The 18,164-nt window shown below is 43.9% G+C and overlaps 1 protein-coding gene across 6 annotated transcripts in view; it reads left to right on the top strand.

Moving 5' to 3' along the window:
- NEO1 (neogenin 1) overlaps window positions 1-17,586 on the top strand; it is a 252,544-nt gene extending 234,958 nt beyond the window's left edge. For 4 of the 6 annotated variants that reach the window (XM_064570177.1, XM_045899737.3, XM_045899736.3 and 1 more), the window contains 6 exons: window positions 5,290-5,528; window positions 6,121-6,213; window positions 9,622-9,780; window positions 13,766-14,029; window positions 16,435-16,571; window positions 16,770-17,586. In XM_064570177.1, coding sequence (XP_064426247.1) covers window positions 5,290-5,528; window positions 6,121-6,213; window positions 9,622-9,780; window positions 13,766-14,029; window positions 16,435-16,571; window positions 16,770-16,853 — 976 coding nt within the window. In that variant the 3' untranslated portion in view covers window positions 16,854-17,586. The remainder of the gene's footprint in view (window positions 1-5,289; window positions 5,529-6,120; window positions 6,214-9,621; window positions 9,781-13,765; window positions 14,030-16,434; window positions 16,572-16,769) is intronic. The other 2 variants (XM_054513446.2, XM_054513445.2) reach the window with 1 other exon arrangement.
- The last annotated feature ends 578 nt before the right edge of the window (window positions 17,587-18,164 follow it).

Genomic DNA, 18,164 nt, shown 5'->3' with positions numbered 1-18,164 from the left:
AGCTTCCTGATCCCTGCCTCTTACACCTTTCCCTGCCTCCTTTTGATTATGAAAAACTGTTTCTCTTAAACGTGTCAGCAATGATGTTATTTCTACTCTAGAACTTGTCTGCAAGGTTCTTTGTTCAGCATTTCAAATGTACCTACTTTTATGAACTTGGTTTTATATCTAGTTTCAGAAATCTTGATCTCTTTATTTAAACGAATCTAAAAAAAAACAAAGTGATGGAATTCCTTAGTGCTTTGGGGGATTTAAAATTCAAAATAAATAAAAAATAAAGTACTTCTTCAGATTGGGAGGTAGAAAACTGAGTTGGTAATAGGCTCTGTACTTTGAATCTGCAAATCCTACAGATTTGAGTCCTTTTGCTTAAAAGAATTTTGTCGAGTCTTCATGGGGCTTTCCCTCTCCCTCTCTCAACGACCATCTTTCCAGGCGTTCCATGAACCACTGAAAAATATGTGTGAGCTTTTCTTAATACTTTTTTTCCTCTCTGATACCTGAAGTGCCTCCCATTTCAATTGTAAGGGCTTATAGACTCTTACAAACTCAAAGTTGACCGAGCATTTAGGGCCTAGCCCTTCGTTGCTTCTCAACACGTTCCTCATTAGCGGCCTCACCCTCAGCAGGTGAGAACTACCTCCGGGTACCATCGTGTGATCCAAAAACTTCTTCGGTGTACTTCCTCCTACCGGAAGCCAGTTCTCCATTTATCCTCTGGATCTCAGTGGCTCTCATCTTTCTAAGACCTTATACTTGCTGTTACCCCCTCCAGCACAGCTAACATTTCACTCTCTTGGCTTTGTCCCTTCAGCAGGCAAGTGTGTTCACACCTCTTTCATCTTAAGAAATCATTATAATTATAACGCTACTGCATGGTTCTCGGCTGTTTACAAACCCATCTTTCCCTTCACCACACAATTTCTTGATTACAATATACACTCGTCCATTCTTTCATTGCCTACTTATGCTTCAGTTCTTATTAATCTGGATTCTGCTCCTACCACTTTACCAAAATTGCTTTTGCTGAGGATTGATGACCTCCATATTGTTAAAGCCAGCAGACTTTTTTCGAATTTTACTTTATTTTATTATGTTATGTTAGTCACCATACAGTAATACATCATTAGTTTTTGATGTAGTGATCCACGATTCATTGTTTCTGTATAACACCCAGTGCTCCATGCAATATGTGCCCTCCTTAATACTCATCACTGGGCTAACCCATCCCCCCATGCCCCTCCCCTCTAAAACCCTCATTTTAATTCTCGGAGTCCATAGTCTCTCATGGTTCATCTCCCCCTCTGATTTACCCCCCTTCATTTTTCCCTTCGTTCTCCTAATGTCCCCCATGCTATTCCTTATGTTTCACAAATAAGTGAAACCATATTACAATTGACTTTCTCTGCTTGACTTATTTCACTTAGCATAATCTCCAGTCCCATCCATGTTGATGTAAAAGTTGGGTATTCATCCTTTCTGATGGCCGAGTAATATTCCATTGTATATATGGACCACGTCTTCTTTATCCATTCATCTGTTGAAGGGCATCTCGGCTCTTCCCACAGTTTGGCTATTGCGGACATTGCTGCTATGAACGTTGGGATGCATGTGGCCCTTCTTTTCACTACATCTGTGTCTTTGGGGTAAATGCCCAGTGGTGCAATTACTGGGTCATAGGGTAGCTCTATTTTTAATTTTTGGAGGAATCTCCACACTGTTTTCCAAAGTGGCTGTACCAACTTGCATTCCCACCAACAGTGTAAGAGGGTTCCCCTTTCTCCACAACCTCTCCAACATTTGTTGTTTCCTGCCTTGTCAGTTTTTGCCAGTCTAACTGGTGTAAGGTGGTATCTCCGTGTGGTTTTGATTTGGACTTCCCTGATGGCTAGTGATGTGAGCATTTTTTTCATGTGTCTGTTAGCCATTTGTATGTCTTCTTTTGAGAAGTGTCTGTTCATGTCTTCTGCCCATTTTTTGACTTGATTATTTGTTTTTTGGGTGTTGAGTTTGAGAAGTTCTTTATAGATCTTGGATATCAGCCCTTTGTAAAAGTGTCATTTGCAAATATCTTCTCCCATTCTGTGGGTTGCCTCTTTGCTTTATTGACTGTTTCCTTTGCTGTGCAGAAGCTTTTTATCTTGATGAAGTCCCAGAAGGTCATTTTCGCTTTTGTTTCACTTGCCTTTGGAGATGTATCTTAAAAGAAGTTGCTGTGGCCGATGTCAAAGAGGTTACTGCCTATGTTCTCCTCTAGGATTTTGATGGATTCCTGTCTCACATTGAGGTCTTTCATCCATTTTGAGTTTATCTTTGTGTATGATGTTAGAGAATGATTGAGTTTCATTCTTCTGCATGTGGCTGCCCAATTTTCCCAGCACCATTTATTGAAGAGACTGTCTTTTTTCCATTGCATGTTTTTTCCTGCTTTGTGAAGATTATTTGACCATAGAGTTAAGGGTCCATATCTGGGCTCTCTATTCTGTTCCATTGATCTCTGTGTCTGTTTTTGTGCCAATACCATGCTGTCTTGGTGATCACGGCTTTGTAACATAGCATGATCTGGCAATGTGATGCCCCCAGCTTTGTTTTTCTTGTGCAACATTTTGGTGATTTGGGGTCTTTTCTGATTCCATATAAATTTTAGGATTGTTTGTTCCAGCACTTTGAAAAACGTCATTGGAATTTTGATCGGGATGGCGTTGAATGTATAGATTGCTCTGGGCAGCATAAACATTTTAACAATGTTTATTCTTCCGATCCATGAGCATGGAATGTTTTTCCATCTTTTTGTGTCTTCTTCAATTTCTTTCTTGAGTGTTCTGTAGTTGCTAGAGTATAGACCTTTACTTCTTTGGCTAGGTTTATTCCAAGGTATCTTATGGTTTTGGTGCTGTTGTAAATGGAATTGATTCTCTAATTTCTCTTTCTACAGTTGCATTGTTAGTGTATAAGAAAGCAACTGATTTCTGTGCATTGATTTTGTATCCTGCCACATTACTGAATTGCTGTATGAGTTCTGGTAATTTGGGGGTGGAGTCTTTTGGGTTTTCCACATAAAGTATCATGTCATCTGCGAAGAGAGAGTTTGACTTCTTCTTTGCCAGTCTGAATACCTTTTATTTCTGTTTGTTGTCTGATTGCTGTTGCTAGGACTTCTAGTACTATGTTGAACAACAGTGGTGAGAGTGGGCACCCTTGACGTGTTCCTGATCTTAAGGGAATGGCTATCAGCTTTTCCCCATTGAGGATGATACTCGCTGTGGGTTTTTCATAGATGGATTTTATGAAATTGAGGAATATTCCCTCTATCTGAAGAGTTTTAATCAGGAAAGGATGCTGTATTTTGTCAAACAGCAGACACTTTTTAATCCTTGGCTTAATCTCTCAACAATATTTAATTCAACTACTCCTTCCTTCTTGAAACATTCTCTTCTCCTGTATGTCATAATTGTATGTTCTCTTTCACAGCTCATCCTGTCTACCCAGCCATCAAACCTTCTGCAGGACCTGATCCTAGACTTACTTCTCCTTCTCTGCTCTCCCCCGGTGATATCTACTCCCATGGCTTCATTTACTGTCTGCATTCCTGTTACTTCTGTGTTTCTATCTCTGGCCACAGCCTCTCTTCTGAGTCTCAGACTTGCACGCTCAGTTGCCTCTTCTACATTTCCTCTTGACTGTCTCAGAGGCACTTACCATGTTTAAGACAGAATTTATAATCTTTTCTGTCAAGCCTGCTTCTACCCCATTAATTCCAATGTTAGTAAATGGCTTAGCCTCAGACCTTTCAACATCGCCTGCTCCACTTGCTTCTTTACTCCCACCCCACCCCACATCAGTTATTCACCAAGTCTTGTCATTTCTGCCTCCTAAATAGCTATCAGATCTGCCTCTTTTCTCCATCCCACTATCCTGGACCACCATCAGTCATGGCTAAGACTGATGCAGTAGCATCCTAGCTGGTCTCCTGTTCTGTCCCCCACCCCATAAATCCATTCTTCACACCACAGTTGGTATAAATGTTTAACTCAGAATTGATCTCCTTAGCGTCCTGCTTGAAACCATGTAGTGGTTTCTCATTACTCATAGAGGGAAGTTAAACTCTTGGCATGTCTCTAAAAGCTCTTTATGATCTGGGCTACCTTTCCAGCATCATTTCATATCATTCTCCACATGGTTCACTATGCTTCCACCACTCAGGACTTCTTACAGGCCCTCTGATATCCCAGGCTATTGTGCTCTGCTTCAAGGCTTTGACATAAGCTGATTTCATCACCTGGAAAGCATCTTCTGCCCTTCCTCCATTAAGTCTTAACTTCAGTATCCCCTCTTTCTCCAGGTTTGTCCTAGCCACTTTATGCCAACTATTAAGAAGTAACTATAACACTTGGCATTTCATTAAGCTCAAAATATTTTAAAATAATGAGATCAACATCTGTCATCCTCACTTGACCAGAAATGCTGAGGGCATAGCAGTCCAGTACAAGGGATTGACTGACATTCAGTGGGTACCTAACAAATTCATATTGAATGGGTGAGTGAGTGTGAGTGAGTGCATGGAGAAATTAAGGCACAGAGAAGTAAACACTGTCATCCACATTCTTGACTTTACCCATTTGGCAGTCCTAGGTTTGGGCTACCTGAAATGTTTCCCTTCCTCTTTTATAAGCTACAGACTCTACCTCTATACTGTTGTTATACTTCTAATGTTCTTTCTCTATTGATTGGAACTTGAGGAGAAACCTTCTGCTTTAGAGATAACTTAATTTTAAAAATGCTGTCTAGGGGTGCCTGGGTGGCTCAGTCGTTAAGCGTCTGCCTTCAGCTCAGGTCATGATGCCAGGGCCCTGGGATCGAGCCCCTCATCGGGCCTCCTGCTCGGCGGGAAGACTGCTTCTCCCTCTCCCACTCCCCCTGCTTGTGTTCCCTCTCTCGCTATATCTCTCTCTGTCAAATAAATAAATAAAAATCTTTAAAAAAAATAAATAAAATAAAATGCTGTCTAGTCTGTTGATAATAATAATAAAAAAAAATGGTCACAAGGCAGTAGTCAAATATGCCCTTGTATGTATCTTTAAGTATGTGTGGACAAAGCAGAGATACATTTACTGTTTCCAAAAGTAAACTTGTTGCCTCTGTTTTCTCTTGTTTTTTTTTTTATGTATTTTTAGTTTCTGCCTTTGCTTGAGGCATCTCTCAGAGGGCACTTTTAATCATTTAAGCCTTTTCACAAATAAGTTCAAAAGAGTTACTTTAAAAAAAAAAAACTCTTAAATTTGTGCCTAGGAAACGAGCTGCTTGCAAATCAGTGAATGGCTCCCACAAGTACAAAGGGAACTCCAAAGATGTCAAACCCCCGGACCTCTGGATCCATCATGAGAGACTGGAGCTGAAACCCATCGATAAATCTCCAGACCCAAACCCCATCATGACTGATACTCCAATTCCTCGTAACTCTCAAGATATCACACCAGTTGACAATTCCATGGACAGCAACATCCATCAAAGGCGGAATTCATATAGAGGTGCAGGTTGTCCCCAAATGTGGGAAAACTATTTCCATTTAAATCATTTTCCATTTCCTACAGTTGCCTGAATTTGGTGATTCCTGTGTGAGGTTAGGTTTAAAGAAACGTGTGTTGTGGGATTTGGTCAACATCTGATAAAGAATAGATAGCTTGGGGAGAAAATAGCTTGTTATGGGGGAGAGGTTCTGTACCCAGATGAGACAACCTTCTAGATCTGTTAGGTCTCTTCTCATGTGTCACCAACTATCTGATACTGAAGCATTTGAGACAACCTAGCCTATGTCCGTACATTTCATCCTCTCCCTCCATTTGGAGTCCACCTCTCATTGTGGTGTTCAGAATGTTCTTGGTCTGGATGCTCTAACTCACAAACACCACATGGAAGCATGGTGGGTAGCATTGTGTCAACTGCACTGACTCTCAACAGAGACTGCTGATCCTTTTCCTCTTTTTTCACTTCCTGCAGAAACACCTTGTCCCCATTATGTTGTTTGTGAGTCCTGAACCCCCACTGCAAATGTTTTGCTGCTGAGGCTGCTTAGTGGCCTAGGGCACATGCTTATAACTAACCTCTATATTTGATGTCTAGGGCATGAATCAGAGGACAGCATGTCTACACTGGCTGGAAGGCGGGGAATGAGACCAAAAATGATGATGCCCTTTGACTCCCAGCCACCCCAGCGTAAGTTAAAAGCCTCTCATTTCCCCTGTGCTGTCAGTCTACCCAGTCGTCCTGGGGAACGAATACGAATGATCTCTTTGACTTTACATGATCCTGACACAAAGGATGACCCGCTGAAGCTTCGGCACCTTGAGCAGGAAATACCAAACACTTTCATATTTTGCAATTAACATTATTCTTGAGATAAATAAGCTAAAAAGCCAACTACCCCAGTCTCCCAGGAAAAGAGAAGTAACCAATCCCCCTAACAGTATGCACAGCATCTCTACAGGAGGGATGGAGAAGCATCCTTCCAACTGGAGCTGAGGATAGCCAGATATCACAGTGTTCCTTAGACTTCCTGATACACATTCAATGTAGATGGGCACCTGTCATTTTTTTAATTAATGGACTTTATATTTTAGAGGATTTTTAAGTTTATAGGACGGAGTTTTTAAAACAAAATTTTTCAACCTTATTTGACCATGCCTCACTTTGATAGGCATAAAAGTTACCTGGCCTCCTTTAATAATATTTGAAATTCAAACTAAGTTAAATATCATGATTGAAAACCAAAAAACAATGAATAAAGAAACCAATTCTTTTGTTCAGACTACTATGTCTTCTCCCTTGTCACTGTTTTCAAGGTAGGGAAGCTGTTCAGACTGGCTAACACGGTGGGGCTTTCGGGAAGAGTCCCCTGTGCCATCCTACGGTGAAAAAGCCACCTGCCTACTGATAGCAAGTTTTTTCAGTTCTATACCAGAAGTATTTGCTGTAAGCTGAACAGATGCCCAGTAAGCCTTAACACTGTCAGGTACCTAGATTCAAATCCTGAAAGCATCCACTAGATCATTTTTCAGTTTAACCTAAATGAGGTTTTGAATTTTTTATTCATTTCTTAAGATGTCCAATTTCAGAACTCTCGGCCACCTCTCTGTCGACAAGTGGCAGAGATTTAAATAATCACAGATACACTACACCCAAAGAAGGGAACCCTGACCTCCTGTACTTGGAAGCAGGTGAAACACCCAGGTGTGTAAATGCATACACACACACTGTCACACTCACCGTGCACAGATATGTAGGCACTAGATTCTAAAAGTCAGCTTTGAAAGAGAAAGGGCTGATTCATTAGCAGGTCATTTCTGCACTAGGGACCGTGATGAAAAAAGAAAGGCCTGACCTTAGAAGCATGCAGGGAAAAACATGGTTTTCCTCTGATAAGAGGTGCCCTGGCTGGGATCAGGTCTAAAAACATAAGTATCTGAAAAGAGTAAATCCATTCCAGTTGTGTTTGATGTATAGCAAGATGGTAACTTGACTGCTTGTTTGCTTTGTGTAAGATTTTAGTTTTTACCTGGACTGGCTTATTTTTAAATGTTAAGGAGAAAAGATATGTTGTACCAGTTGGTATCAGTTCTTTTTTTCTCTTTTTCTTTTTTGGGGGATGGGCAAGGAGTACACACAAATAAACAGTATTATTTAATTTGTGCCTCAATAGTTGGGCGAGTGAATGGAATCTTTAATTCAAGAATCTGAAACCAGGTATTCCAATATGCTTGTGACCTTCAGGTTTTGAGATCTCCTTTTCCACACATGGCTCCAGTCCTTTTTCTCAAGCTGGGGGTTCCCTGGAGTCTGTCCCACTATCCACCTGCCTGGCCTTCAGCAGCTGAGCACTGCTGGGAGAGAACTTGCCAGCATTGACTGAGGTTCAGTCAGCCTTGTACAAGGCTTTGCTCAGAAGCCCAGGACCCAGGCAGCTGACAGCCAGTGACTGCCAAGCGTATTCTAGGGAGCTCCTTTCACATTGTCTTCTTTTTTATTTACCCAATTTGGAAAGACTAGAAATGCCTTTAAAAAGAGAAAGTCAGTTTTATTTTTCTGTGCTAGAGTCCTGCATACCTAGAATGCTTTTCAGGTTGTATTTCCTAGGTAAAAGTCAGGAGGCTTCTTCTGTTCCCCCTGGCCTTAAATCTAGAAAATACTGATGCTGAAGCTCCCCACTTCAGAAGACCACCTTTCTTCCCTTAAAGGAGATGCTGACTCCCAGACTGCCCTGAACCTCCTCTGCCAACTTTTCCAAGTTGTATTTTATTCCAAAGGGCCACCTGAGCCTTCTGGTCTCTGAGTGCAGGGAAAGCCCCTGTTTTGTTCCCCAGGCCTGAAGGAGGGAAGGGGCAGGATGCTCCAGGGCCCTTGGTTGGTTGTGCCACCTGCCTGTCTGACAAGTGGCCAGGGCAGGAAATAACTGGAGAATAAAAGCGTCTTAGGATTTTTCTTCACCAGGCCCCACAGACATCTAGGGAGATCCTTGGTAACAGAGACATTTAATAGACTCCAAAGGCTATGAAGTGTTATCACAGTGTGTGATGCCTTTGCTTAGAGGGGGAAAAAAAGGTCCCCTGTGTTCCTAGTCAGCCCCACCTCTGCCTCTTTGATGGGTTTAGAGCTGTCCATGTTGGTCTTAAACATTCTGTTTCTAGAACTACTCTAAGGGAGTACCTAAGAGAAGCTTATTCCCCAACGGGGCTTCTGATTTTGTTTGTTTGCATCTCTCGGATTGATAATGAAGCCTCATTAAAGAAGTGTTTTGTCTTCTTAGAAAGTTGTATATGAAATATCTGTGTGGAAATTTGGATTCGTTAACAAAATGCAGCAAATGTAATTCCTTAGCCATTGTGAGAAGGAAGGAGGCAATTAGGAAAGATCCATTTATATTTTAAAATGTGAATGGATGTGGCTGAGCTCCCAGACTAGAAGCAGTAAGAGATGGTGCCATAGGCCTGTGTTTCATGCTTTTCCTACTGGACAGGAGTTCAGTCTGTTTGTGTCCCTTTTAAGATGTGAAAAACTGATTAAACAGCTACTCATCCATTCAGCTTAAATATTGCATGCCTCATTCAACAATAAGAAAAAACAACATATTAGGAATATACTTGAAGGAAAAGAAACTTCTATTTTTTTAGCAGGAGAAAAAATGAAGGAAACCTAAACCATCATTTGTTTGCTTATGGATTTATATTTTGTGACATACTCAAATAGATATTTTTAATAACTCATGTAATCCATGTTTATTGGGAAATACAGATACACCAAAAGAAGTTTTTTTTTTAACTCCTGACCATGCCTCCCCACAAGATAATGCCATTAACATTTCAGTGCATATTCCTCAGAGGTTTTTTCTGTGTGTGTGTATATCTATATAGAGAGAGAGAGAGAGAGCTACATGCATAGGAGCGTGTTGATTTAAAAAAATGAATGTGAAATCCATGGCTACTAGTTCCCATGCAGCCAGCAGCCACCCAGAAGCCAAGGGAATGGTCGTGCTGCATGGGAGGGGGGCGGGGCTTTGCTCTTGAACTGTGACTTGTGTATGTCCGTGCAAGCATGTTAAGCACTTCTCTGTCTTGTGTTCATCCACAGCTGTGATTAGTGCCCATCCCATCCATCCCCTCGATAACCCTCACCATCATTTCCACTCCAGCAGCCTCGCTTCTCCAGCTCGCAGTCATCTCTACCACCCGGGCAGCCCGTGGCCCGTTGGCACATCCCTGTCCCTTTCAGACAGGGCCAATTCCACAGGTGAGAGATGAGGCTCGAGCCCCAGGTGGAAAGCATTCCAAGAGTTGGCAAGCTGAAATGGGAAGGACTTGCCCTGCTTAGAAGGATTTGAAATTTTTCTGTGTTGTTTATGTATCATAACATTTCTGTTAATGACTCAAATTGATTTCTGTAAAATTCACCCCCCATTTTTTTCTCCCAAAGTTGATAAGTGCTCGGTGCAAGGTGTCCTTTTAGTAAAAGCACAATAACTCTAATCACATAACCATGTCTTGTTTCATCAAGTTGCATCTTGATTCAGCCTTATTTTCAGTTTGTTTATTTCTTAATCTTCTAATCTGAACAGAAAACTCATTTGGGATGATTTTCAGACACTAGACTTTGGCCTCCACCTCGCAGTTACTCTGTGGCTGGGAGGGTCTGTAGGGCAGCTGTAAGATAATTCTCATATTAGATCTTACACATACTTCTGCTGTGGCCCGAAGTAAGAGATGCATCCAGGGGCAGTGGGGCCAGTGGCCACATTGAATTCTGTGTACATTGTAAACCTCACATTGCCTGGAGGATTATTGACGTTAGAAGGGGCTGCACAGTCATGAATCATTTCTAAAAAACAGATTGGAAGTGAGCCTAAAAATCTGCAGTTCATTTAAAGAAATACATTGCCAGGCAAACATGTACCAGTTTGGAAATCTTAAGAAATAGCATTATCAAAACAGTTTTAAGGAGGAAATAATGAAGGTAAGGAGACAGTAAATGGAACAAATACTGTTGTTCCTCATTAAATGAAAATTAACTTCCATCTTCTCAGTGTTAGGTGCAAATCTAGTAGCTTCTCACATGTACAATACGTTCTTTCTCCATCATTCGAAACATGCCTGTTAATAGTTATGACATTACTAGTAGAATTAAATTTTGCTCATTCTGGAAAATAAGGAATTTTCAAGTGAATTCCATTTTAAAAGCACCTCAAAACCTCATGCTAGAAGTTTGGGTTGCTAATAACATTCCCCCTCTCTAAGTTTTGATCAATTTGAAACATACCCAAAACATCAAATGAAGATCAAAACTTTATTAAGGGATGCCTACTAACTCCCAAAGTTACCTCTCCCAAACCTTTACTTGGTTTAGAGAAAGCCACTTAAACTTATGTCCAAAATGGACCTTCCTGCTCTCTCCCTCCAGATCCAGGTTCGGGGCCCCCTGCCTTAGGGAAAGACAGTCTACTGACAGCTGTCTGGAGAACCAAACTCTGCTTTGCAGACCTAGTCTCAGCTAGAACAGGGACCAGAAAGCAGCGTTCCAAATCTGCTCTTAGAAAGCAGTTTTGGTGTCCTGACTCTGTTTCCCTGTTTTTAAGGCAGAAGAATCCCACCCACTAGGATGTGGGCCTGCCCGAGTGCATGGCAGGCTCTTCCTAGTCAGATTAGCCCCCTCCTCCTTCCTCTCAGACCAGGAGGGTGTTGAAGGTTGGCAAGGAGCAGAGCAGCCCCCACCCAGCCCTGATCCAAGTGGTCCAGTGCTGCTAAAAGGTCCTTTCTCTGTGGACTTGGGCAGACAATGAAGAGAGGGAAAAGTCATGATTTATATCACTACAGGGTTCGTCACTTTAATGACCAGAGGGGATAAAGAAGGTAAACTAATGGCAGGGAAAGTCATTGAAGACAGACTGGAAACTTAGAGCAAGTATCTAAATTCTTGATGACCCAAATTCTCTCACTGTTGTATTTTCCTGGGTTTCTGGAGCTCAGTGCTGCTGAACATGTGGGCCAAGCATGACTGGGACTTGGCCAGGGCAGTCCCTGCTCTTGAGACCCGCCACTTGACTTAGGAAGAGCACTTTCTGCTTGTCCAGGCCCTCGGCCACTGTGAACTTTGTGTGTCTTAAACCCTGAGAGGTAAGTCATCAGGAAGTAGGCCCCTGAGCAAAGCAGAAATTTTAACGACAGCGTAGTTTTCCTTGTGGGCCAGCACCACGCCCTTTGCTGGGCGTAGAACATGCCCGGTACTCTCTGCAGTTACACGGCAAGGCGGCCCTGGTGTGTGGCTGCAGGCCAGGGCTCTGACTCCTGTAGGCCGCCCTATTCTCCTTTTTTACATTTCTCCCATCTCTTTGACTCTCAGAAGCGAATACATCAAAGTCAGGCACTGAGGCCGCCAGGGCAGGCCTGTGTGCCCAGAGCTGACCTAACCCGTCTGCCAATACCGGCTGACATGGTCCAGGCCGGAGTCTGCTTCTCCTGCCCCCTGCTATGCTCCCTAACCAGCTTCTCCCCAGCCCAGGATCACACAGAATAGGGCCAGCAGCTCCCCAGCTGTGGTTATGGCTGGCGTAAGCAAACACAAGACACGAGGTCCTCAGTGCACCTCTTGAGAGGGTGAGAAGCGATGTAGGCCTGGTAGGGTTATCACAGCCAGGCTTTCCACCCTGGGGGAAGGTGTGTGAGTCCCTCAGCCCTGGGACCCAAGGTCTTTAAGCTAAGAGGTTAGCACTCATGACTGGTGTGACTCGTCTCCTGAGAGCCCAAGGGAATAGATTCAGTGATACCTCAGGTATCATTTGCTTGATACTTGATTTGCAAAGGCAGGGAAAGAGGTTGGATTTCTACAGGCTGCTCATGCATTACTACTTAAAAGAGCTTATTTTCCTTTTTGAAGTGCAAGACTCTAGGAGTCAGGGGAGGCCCTCCTTCTGGCTACCTGGTGCAGCCTATTTGCGCTGAGCTGGTGTCTCCAGGCCCATCCTCAGGATAGGGATGTTGGTCTGCACCAACTCACACTGTTTGAAAGGGCTTTCTCATATGGTCTCCCTGGGTCTGGGTGCTGCTTCTGCCCCCACAGGGTCAGGGGACAGGTGGTATTGGAAAAGGAAGGGCAGTATAATGGGGTAGTTCCAAGCATGGGCTAGGAGTCAGGGTGCAAGGATTCGGATTCCTGCCCTTGCCATTCTTACTGTGTCCTTGAGCGCTGCCTAACCTCCCGGCGCCTTCTGAGTTACTATGAGCATAGAATGAGCTAATGAATATAAAGCACATAGCATAGTGGCTGGCTCAGAGTAAGCACTCAGTAATTTACAGGGAAAAGAACCTTATCAATTATTAAGGTCCTGTGTTCAGCACATTTCATACATCTTCTCAATCCTCACTGAATTATGTTGTTCTCCCTGTTTTGTAGGTGAAGAAACAGACTCAGAGAGATTCAGTGACTGCCAAGTTCACCCAGCTAGTATGCCAGGATTATAGTCCAGGTTTATCTGACTCCAAACCCAGTGTTTTGTCTGTCCCACCATGCTGCCTTCTGGAACAACTCTAACCCTTCCTCACATATTTGGAGATTGTCATGTTCTTCCTTAGTCGTCCCCTTCTCCAGGCTGATCTTCCCCTATTTTTTTTCTCTGGACCCAAACACCCTTCATATGGCATGCTCTTAAAGCTATTCTCAGATCTCTGGACTATTTGGTTGTCCAGGTCTCCCTTGAGCTGTGGGGCTATTGTTCTGCTGAGGCTGTACACAGTCCCCCAAGGGCATGCAGGGCCTGTGGCATTGCCTCCCCTGTAGTAACCACCAGGCCTCGTGGGCTGATCTGGTACTTGTCAAGTGGACAGGTTATCTATGACAGGCCAGTTTCTAAGACCATCCATCAGTCAATGAGTGATGTTTTTAATCTCCTTTTATGCTTACATCTTAGTAGACAATAGTCTCAGGAATCTTTATGTGTACTCCCTAGTAAATACTCACAAGAATGTTGTAAAATTGTGACCACTTAGCTGTGTGGCGAGAACATTTCAGCAGAGCAGCTGGTTAGCAAAGTTGTTTGGGACTCCTTTAGATTAGCCCACTCTTACCTAGCCTTGGCAGTGGTGCTAATCCATGTTGCCTTGGACTAGCACTGATCCTGAGTGCTTATTGAGCTGGTTTCAGGGGCCCTTAGAAGTAGCCAGAACCCTGGTATGTGCGTGTGTTTAATGGTAGAAGAAATGCTAACATTTAGACTTTCCTGCTGTAGAATCTGTTCGAAATACCCCCAGCACTGACACCATGCCAGCCTCCTCGTCTCAAACATGCTGTACTGATCACCAGGATCCTGAAGGTGCTACCAGTTCCTCTTACTTGGCCAGCTCCCAAGAGGAAGATTCAGGCCAGAGTCTTCCTACAGCCCACGTGCGCCCTTCCCACCCATTGAAGAGCTTTGCTGTGCCGGCAGTCCCGCCCCCAGGCCCTCCCACCTATGACCCCGCGCTGCCAAGCACCCCATTACTCTCCCAGCAAGGTGAGTGAGGACAGCAGCACCACTGGTGGGACCCTTTGGCTCTGGCTTGTGGCACAAGTCACCTCTTCTTTGAAAATAGCAAATATCTTCCAAGCTTATCCTAGCAGTTTAGAATAGCTGGAATTCGTTGCCCTGCTCAGGAAGTATATGGGCTCCCCTCCTTGGGGAGTGCATATGAACCAGAGAATAATATGGTGGGGAGTGAGGGCTGACTTTTTGAATCGTGTTTTGGGTGCAGAATGCTTGGTGGTAAAATCCAATGACTATGGGTGTGGGCAACAGATCTAGTCCACTTAGCCTCCCAAAAATGCCTCCCTCTGTAGGGTTACTACAGGCTAGGGAAGGATCAGGGAGGACAAGACATGGAAGTAAGGGGCCCTTCAGATGGGACAGAAGTCTACTCCTCAAGTTCACATGGCCCAACAAAGTCCCCTAACCTGAAAGGCATGTTTTTCCACTTCTCCCCATCTGTTATGATGGTCTGTTTTAGGGTAAGTCAGTGGTTTTCAAGCTTTTTGGTCTCAGGACCCCTTTACACTCTTAAAAGCTATTGAGACCATGAAGGAGCTTTTCTTTACATGGGCTAGATCTACCAATAGTTCGTGTATTAGAAATTAAAACGGAGAAAATTTTAAGCTATTTTATTAACTCATTTAAAAATAGCAAATCTATCATGTGAAGATAAATAGCATATTTTTATGAAAAATAACTTTTCGAAACAAAGATATAGAGAGAAAACTGACATTGTCTTGTATTTTTACAAATCTCTGTAATGTCTGGCTTAATAGAAGGGAGCTGGATTCTCATACCTGCTTTTGCATTCAGTCTGTTGCAATATGTTATTTTGGTTGAAGTGTAAGAAGAAAACCTGGCCTCACAGATACGAAGTTGGAAAAAGGAAGAGTATTTTTGTAACCTTTTCAGAGAACTGGATATTCTTTTTTTGATACTGTAGCAAAACACAAGAAGTTGTAGTTTCTTACAGGTTTTGGTAACATAGTGTAACCATATCCATGAACTGTTTGTTCTCTGTTCCATTAAAATCCATCTATCTTGTACTTTGAATGCATGATATCAGACATCACACATTGGTCATTTGGAAAACATTGGTTCATTAAGTTATACAGGTCCTCCAAATCTTAACACAGTTCATTATACAATATCTAAAAATACATTTATTAATATCACCAAAGTCTGTAAGTATTGGGAGGGTCTCAAGCTCTTGGTGGCACATACAAGTTTTTCAACATTCTGATTTTCATTTGAAACTTAAATTTTATCATTGGCAATAAAAACCGTCCATTGTTTTTCTTGAAGTGACTGGCTTACTTTATTTACTTTCTAGAAAATGTCTGCCAAACGCTCAAGTCTGAATAACTGGTTTGACTGTCAGTTTTTCTTTGGACTAATGGTGTTTCATGACAAAAGCCACAGTTCCGCTTGTAACTCAAGCTGTCACAGATGCCCTGAGCTTCACCCAGCCACCGTCCTGTAGTATACAAAGTACTTTATGCATACTTTCCATTTTGTCACATAGAATAAAGGATGTGTAATCAAGGTTGAGATTTCGTAAAATAATTTTTACTACTTCGTTAAGGATGATCTTAAGTTAAACTAGTTTTTTTTTTTTTAATTGCAAGGCATGTCCGTGAATGACTTTATATTTTGCTACCACTGCCTTAATTTATGCTGAGGCTCCAGCAGTTTTACCCACTGTTGCTTTTATACCATCAGCGCAGAGGCAAAAATATCTTACTGTTATGAAAAGAGTTTTGACCTTCTAGTTTTCTTTTTTTTTTTTAGATTTTTATTTATTTATTTGACAGAGAGAGACACAGCGAGAGAGGGAACACAAGCAGGGGGAGTGGGAGAGGGAGAAGCGGGCTTCCCGCGGAGCAGGGAGCCCGATGCGGGGCTCCATCCCAGGATCCTGGGATCATGACCTGAGCCGAAGGCAGACGCTTAACGACTGAGCCACCCAGGCGCCCTGTTTTTTGTTTTTTTTAAGATTTTATTTATTTGACAGAGAGAGACACAGCGAGAGAGGGAACACAAGCAGGGGGAGAGGGAGAAGCAGGCTTCCCGCTGAGCAGGGAGCCCGATGTGGGGCTCGATCCCAGGACCCTGGGATCGTGACCTGAGCCGAAGGCAGACACTTAATGACTGAGCCACCCAGGCGCCCGACCTTCTAGTTTTCTAAAGCCAAATGGAATAGTTTCTTTGGCCTCTGAGAGGCCCCACTTTCTCCCTCCTTCCATCTAGTGCGTTGCCTTTTCAGAGCAGGATCTGGGCACTGGGTCTGGGTGCATCCCTCACCCTGAAGCAGCATTTGGACCTTAGTTGCCTTCGTGAGATCTGCGGGAGCAGGCTCGGCTGCACACCTAATGGTGTCCTCTCCCCCGCAGCTCTGAACCATCACATTCACTCGGTGAAGACGGCCTCCATTGGGACTTTAGGAAGGAGCCGGCCTCCTATGCCAGTGGTGGTGCCCAGTGCCCCTGACGTGCAGGAGACCACAAGGATGCTGGAAGACTCTGAGAGTGTAAGTTCCTGGGCCATCAGCCCAGCCAGGATGTCTGGGTGTGTGTCCCACAGCCTGCGAGTGTGCGGGTCACACTGATCTTGTGTGCCGGCCCAGAAGTGTGAAGCAGATGTGCTCGTTCATTGAGCAGACATACCTGAGCATCTCCTCTGAGCCAGGAACGGTGCTGAGGGCTTATGTGCTTTCTCTTTCCCCTAGAGCTACGAACCAGATGAGCTGACCAAAGAGATGGCCCACCTGGAAGGACTAATGAAGGACCTAAACGCCATCACGACAGCATGAGACCTTCCCCAGGACCTGACTGCAGACCTGGGTCTAGAAGTCTTGGGACAGAGCCTGGAAAGCAAGGATTGTACAGAGCACGCGAGGACAGCACTTGAGAACACAGAGCGAGCGAGCCAACCAGCCGGCGCCCCTGCATGGGGCCGGCTCCAGGCACGGCCACCTGCCTTCTCCTGGTCGGCCTGGAAGAAGCCCATGTCAAGGCGGCTTCCCTTTGCCTGCTGATACCCTGCAGGACTGGGCACCATGGGCCAAGATTTTGTGTCCGGGGAAGAGGCAAGAAGTGCACCCTACATTTCACTTTGTGGCCAGGCTGTGTCTTCGTGCTGCGACTGCATCGCCTTTATGGAGTGTAGACATTGGCATTTACGTACAATTTTGTGTCCTATTTTATTTTACCTTCGAAAGGAAAACACTATCAAAAACCAAGGGAGTCCATGGTGTTCTCCACAAGTGGTTGACATTTGACTACTTGTTTGAATTCTGTATGGAAAGTCATTGACAGTGTGGGTTATCCCAGGGGTTGGTTTGTTTTTTGTTTTTACTTTTGAATTCTGAGTCATTGCATCCTCTACCAGCTGTTAATCCACCACTTTGAGGGGGGAGGAAATGTTGCATTGCTGTTTGTAAGCTTTTTTATTATTTTTTTATTATAATTATTAAAGGCCTGACTTTCTCCTCTCATCACTGTGAGATCACAGATCTATTTGAATGAAATGTAACATTGAAAAGACTTGTTTGTTGCTTTCTGTGCAGTTTCAAAGTATTGGGGTGGGGGTGGGCTGGGAGGTTGGGAATAGGAAGTGGAGGGGCTGCTGAGGTCTGTGAATGTTTCAGTCGTCGTGCGTTCTTCCAGAAGCCTGCAGAGAACGGAAGCATCTTCTTTTTCGTCCTGTCCTGGCATGTCCATCTCTATTGTCACTAAGTTGCAACTGGACTTTCATTTGGATCTAGTTAAAAAATTCTTCTGTGCAATAGGTGAGTTCAAGGACTTAGCTGCCCTGATGTCTGGGTCTCATCCTGGTGAGGACGTCCATGATGAGGAGCCAGTGCCCAGGCGAGAGCCCGAGCCGTTCTTGGGGAATCAGGGGGCAAGATGGAGCCCTTTCCCGCTGTTACCATGTGTTCCCTGGGTGACGCGGGAGGTGAAGGAAGGAACTTTGTTTCCTCCCAGGACTCCTTGCTTCTCTCTAGTCCCTGTCCTTAGCCAGTCTGGTTCTCTCTGCCCTGTTCCAGAGCCCTGTAGGGAAGGCATTCGCAAGGACGAGGCGGGCAGAGGCTGCGGCAGCCCTGAGGCTCTCCGCTTCTTTC

The sequence above is a fragment of the Mirounga angustirostris genome, unplaced genomic scaffold, assembly GCF_029215605.1.
Source record: "Mirounga angustirostris isolate CCGP_5_RB_7025 unplaced genomic scaffold, mMirAng1.0.hap1 SCAF_9, whole genome shotgun sequence".
In the NCBI taxonomy this organism is placed as follows: Eukaryota; Metazoa; Chordata; class Mammalia; order Carnivora; family Phocidae; genus Mirounga; species Mirounga angustirostris.
This window is presented reverse-complemented; position numbering and strand designations above follow the sequence as displayed.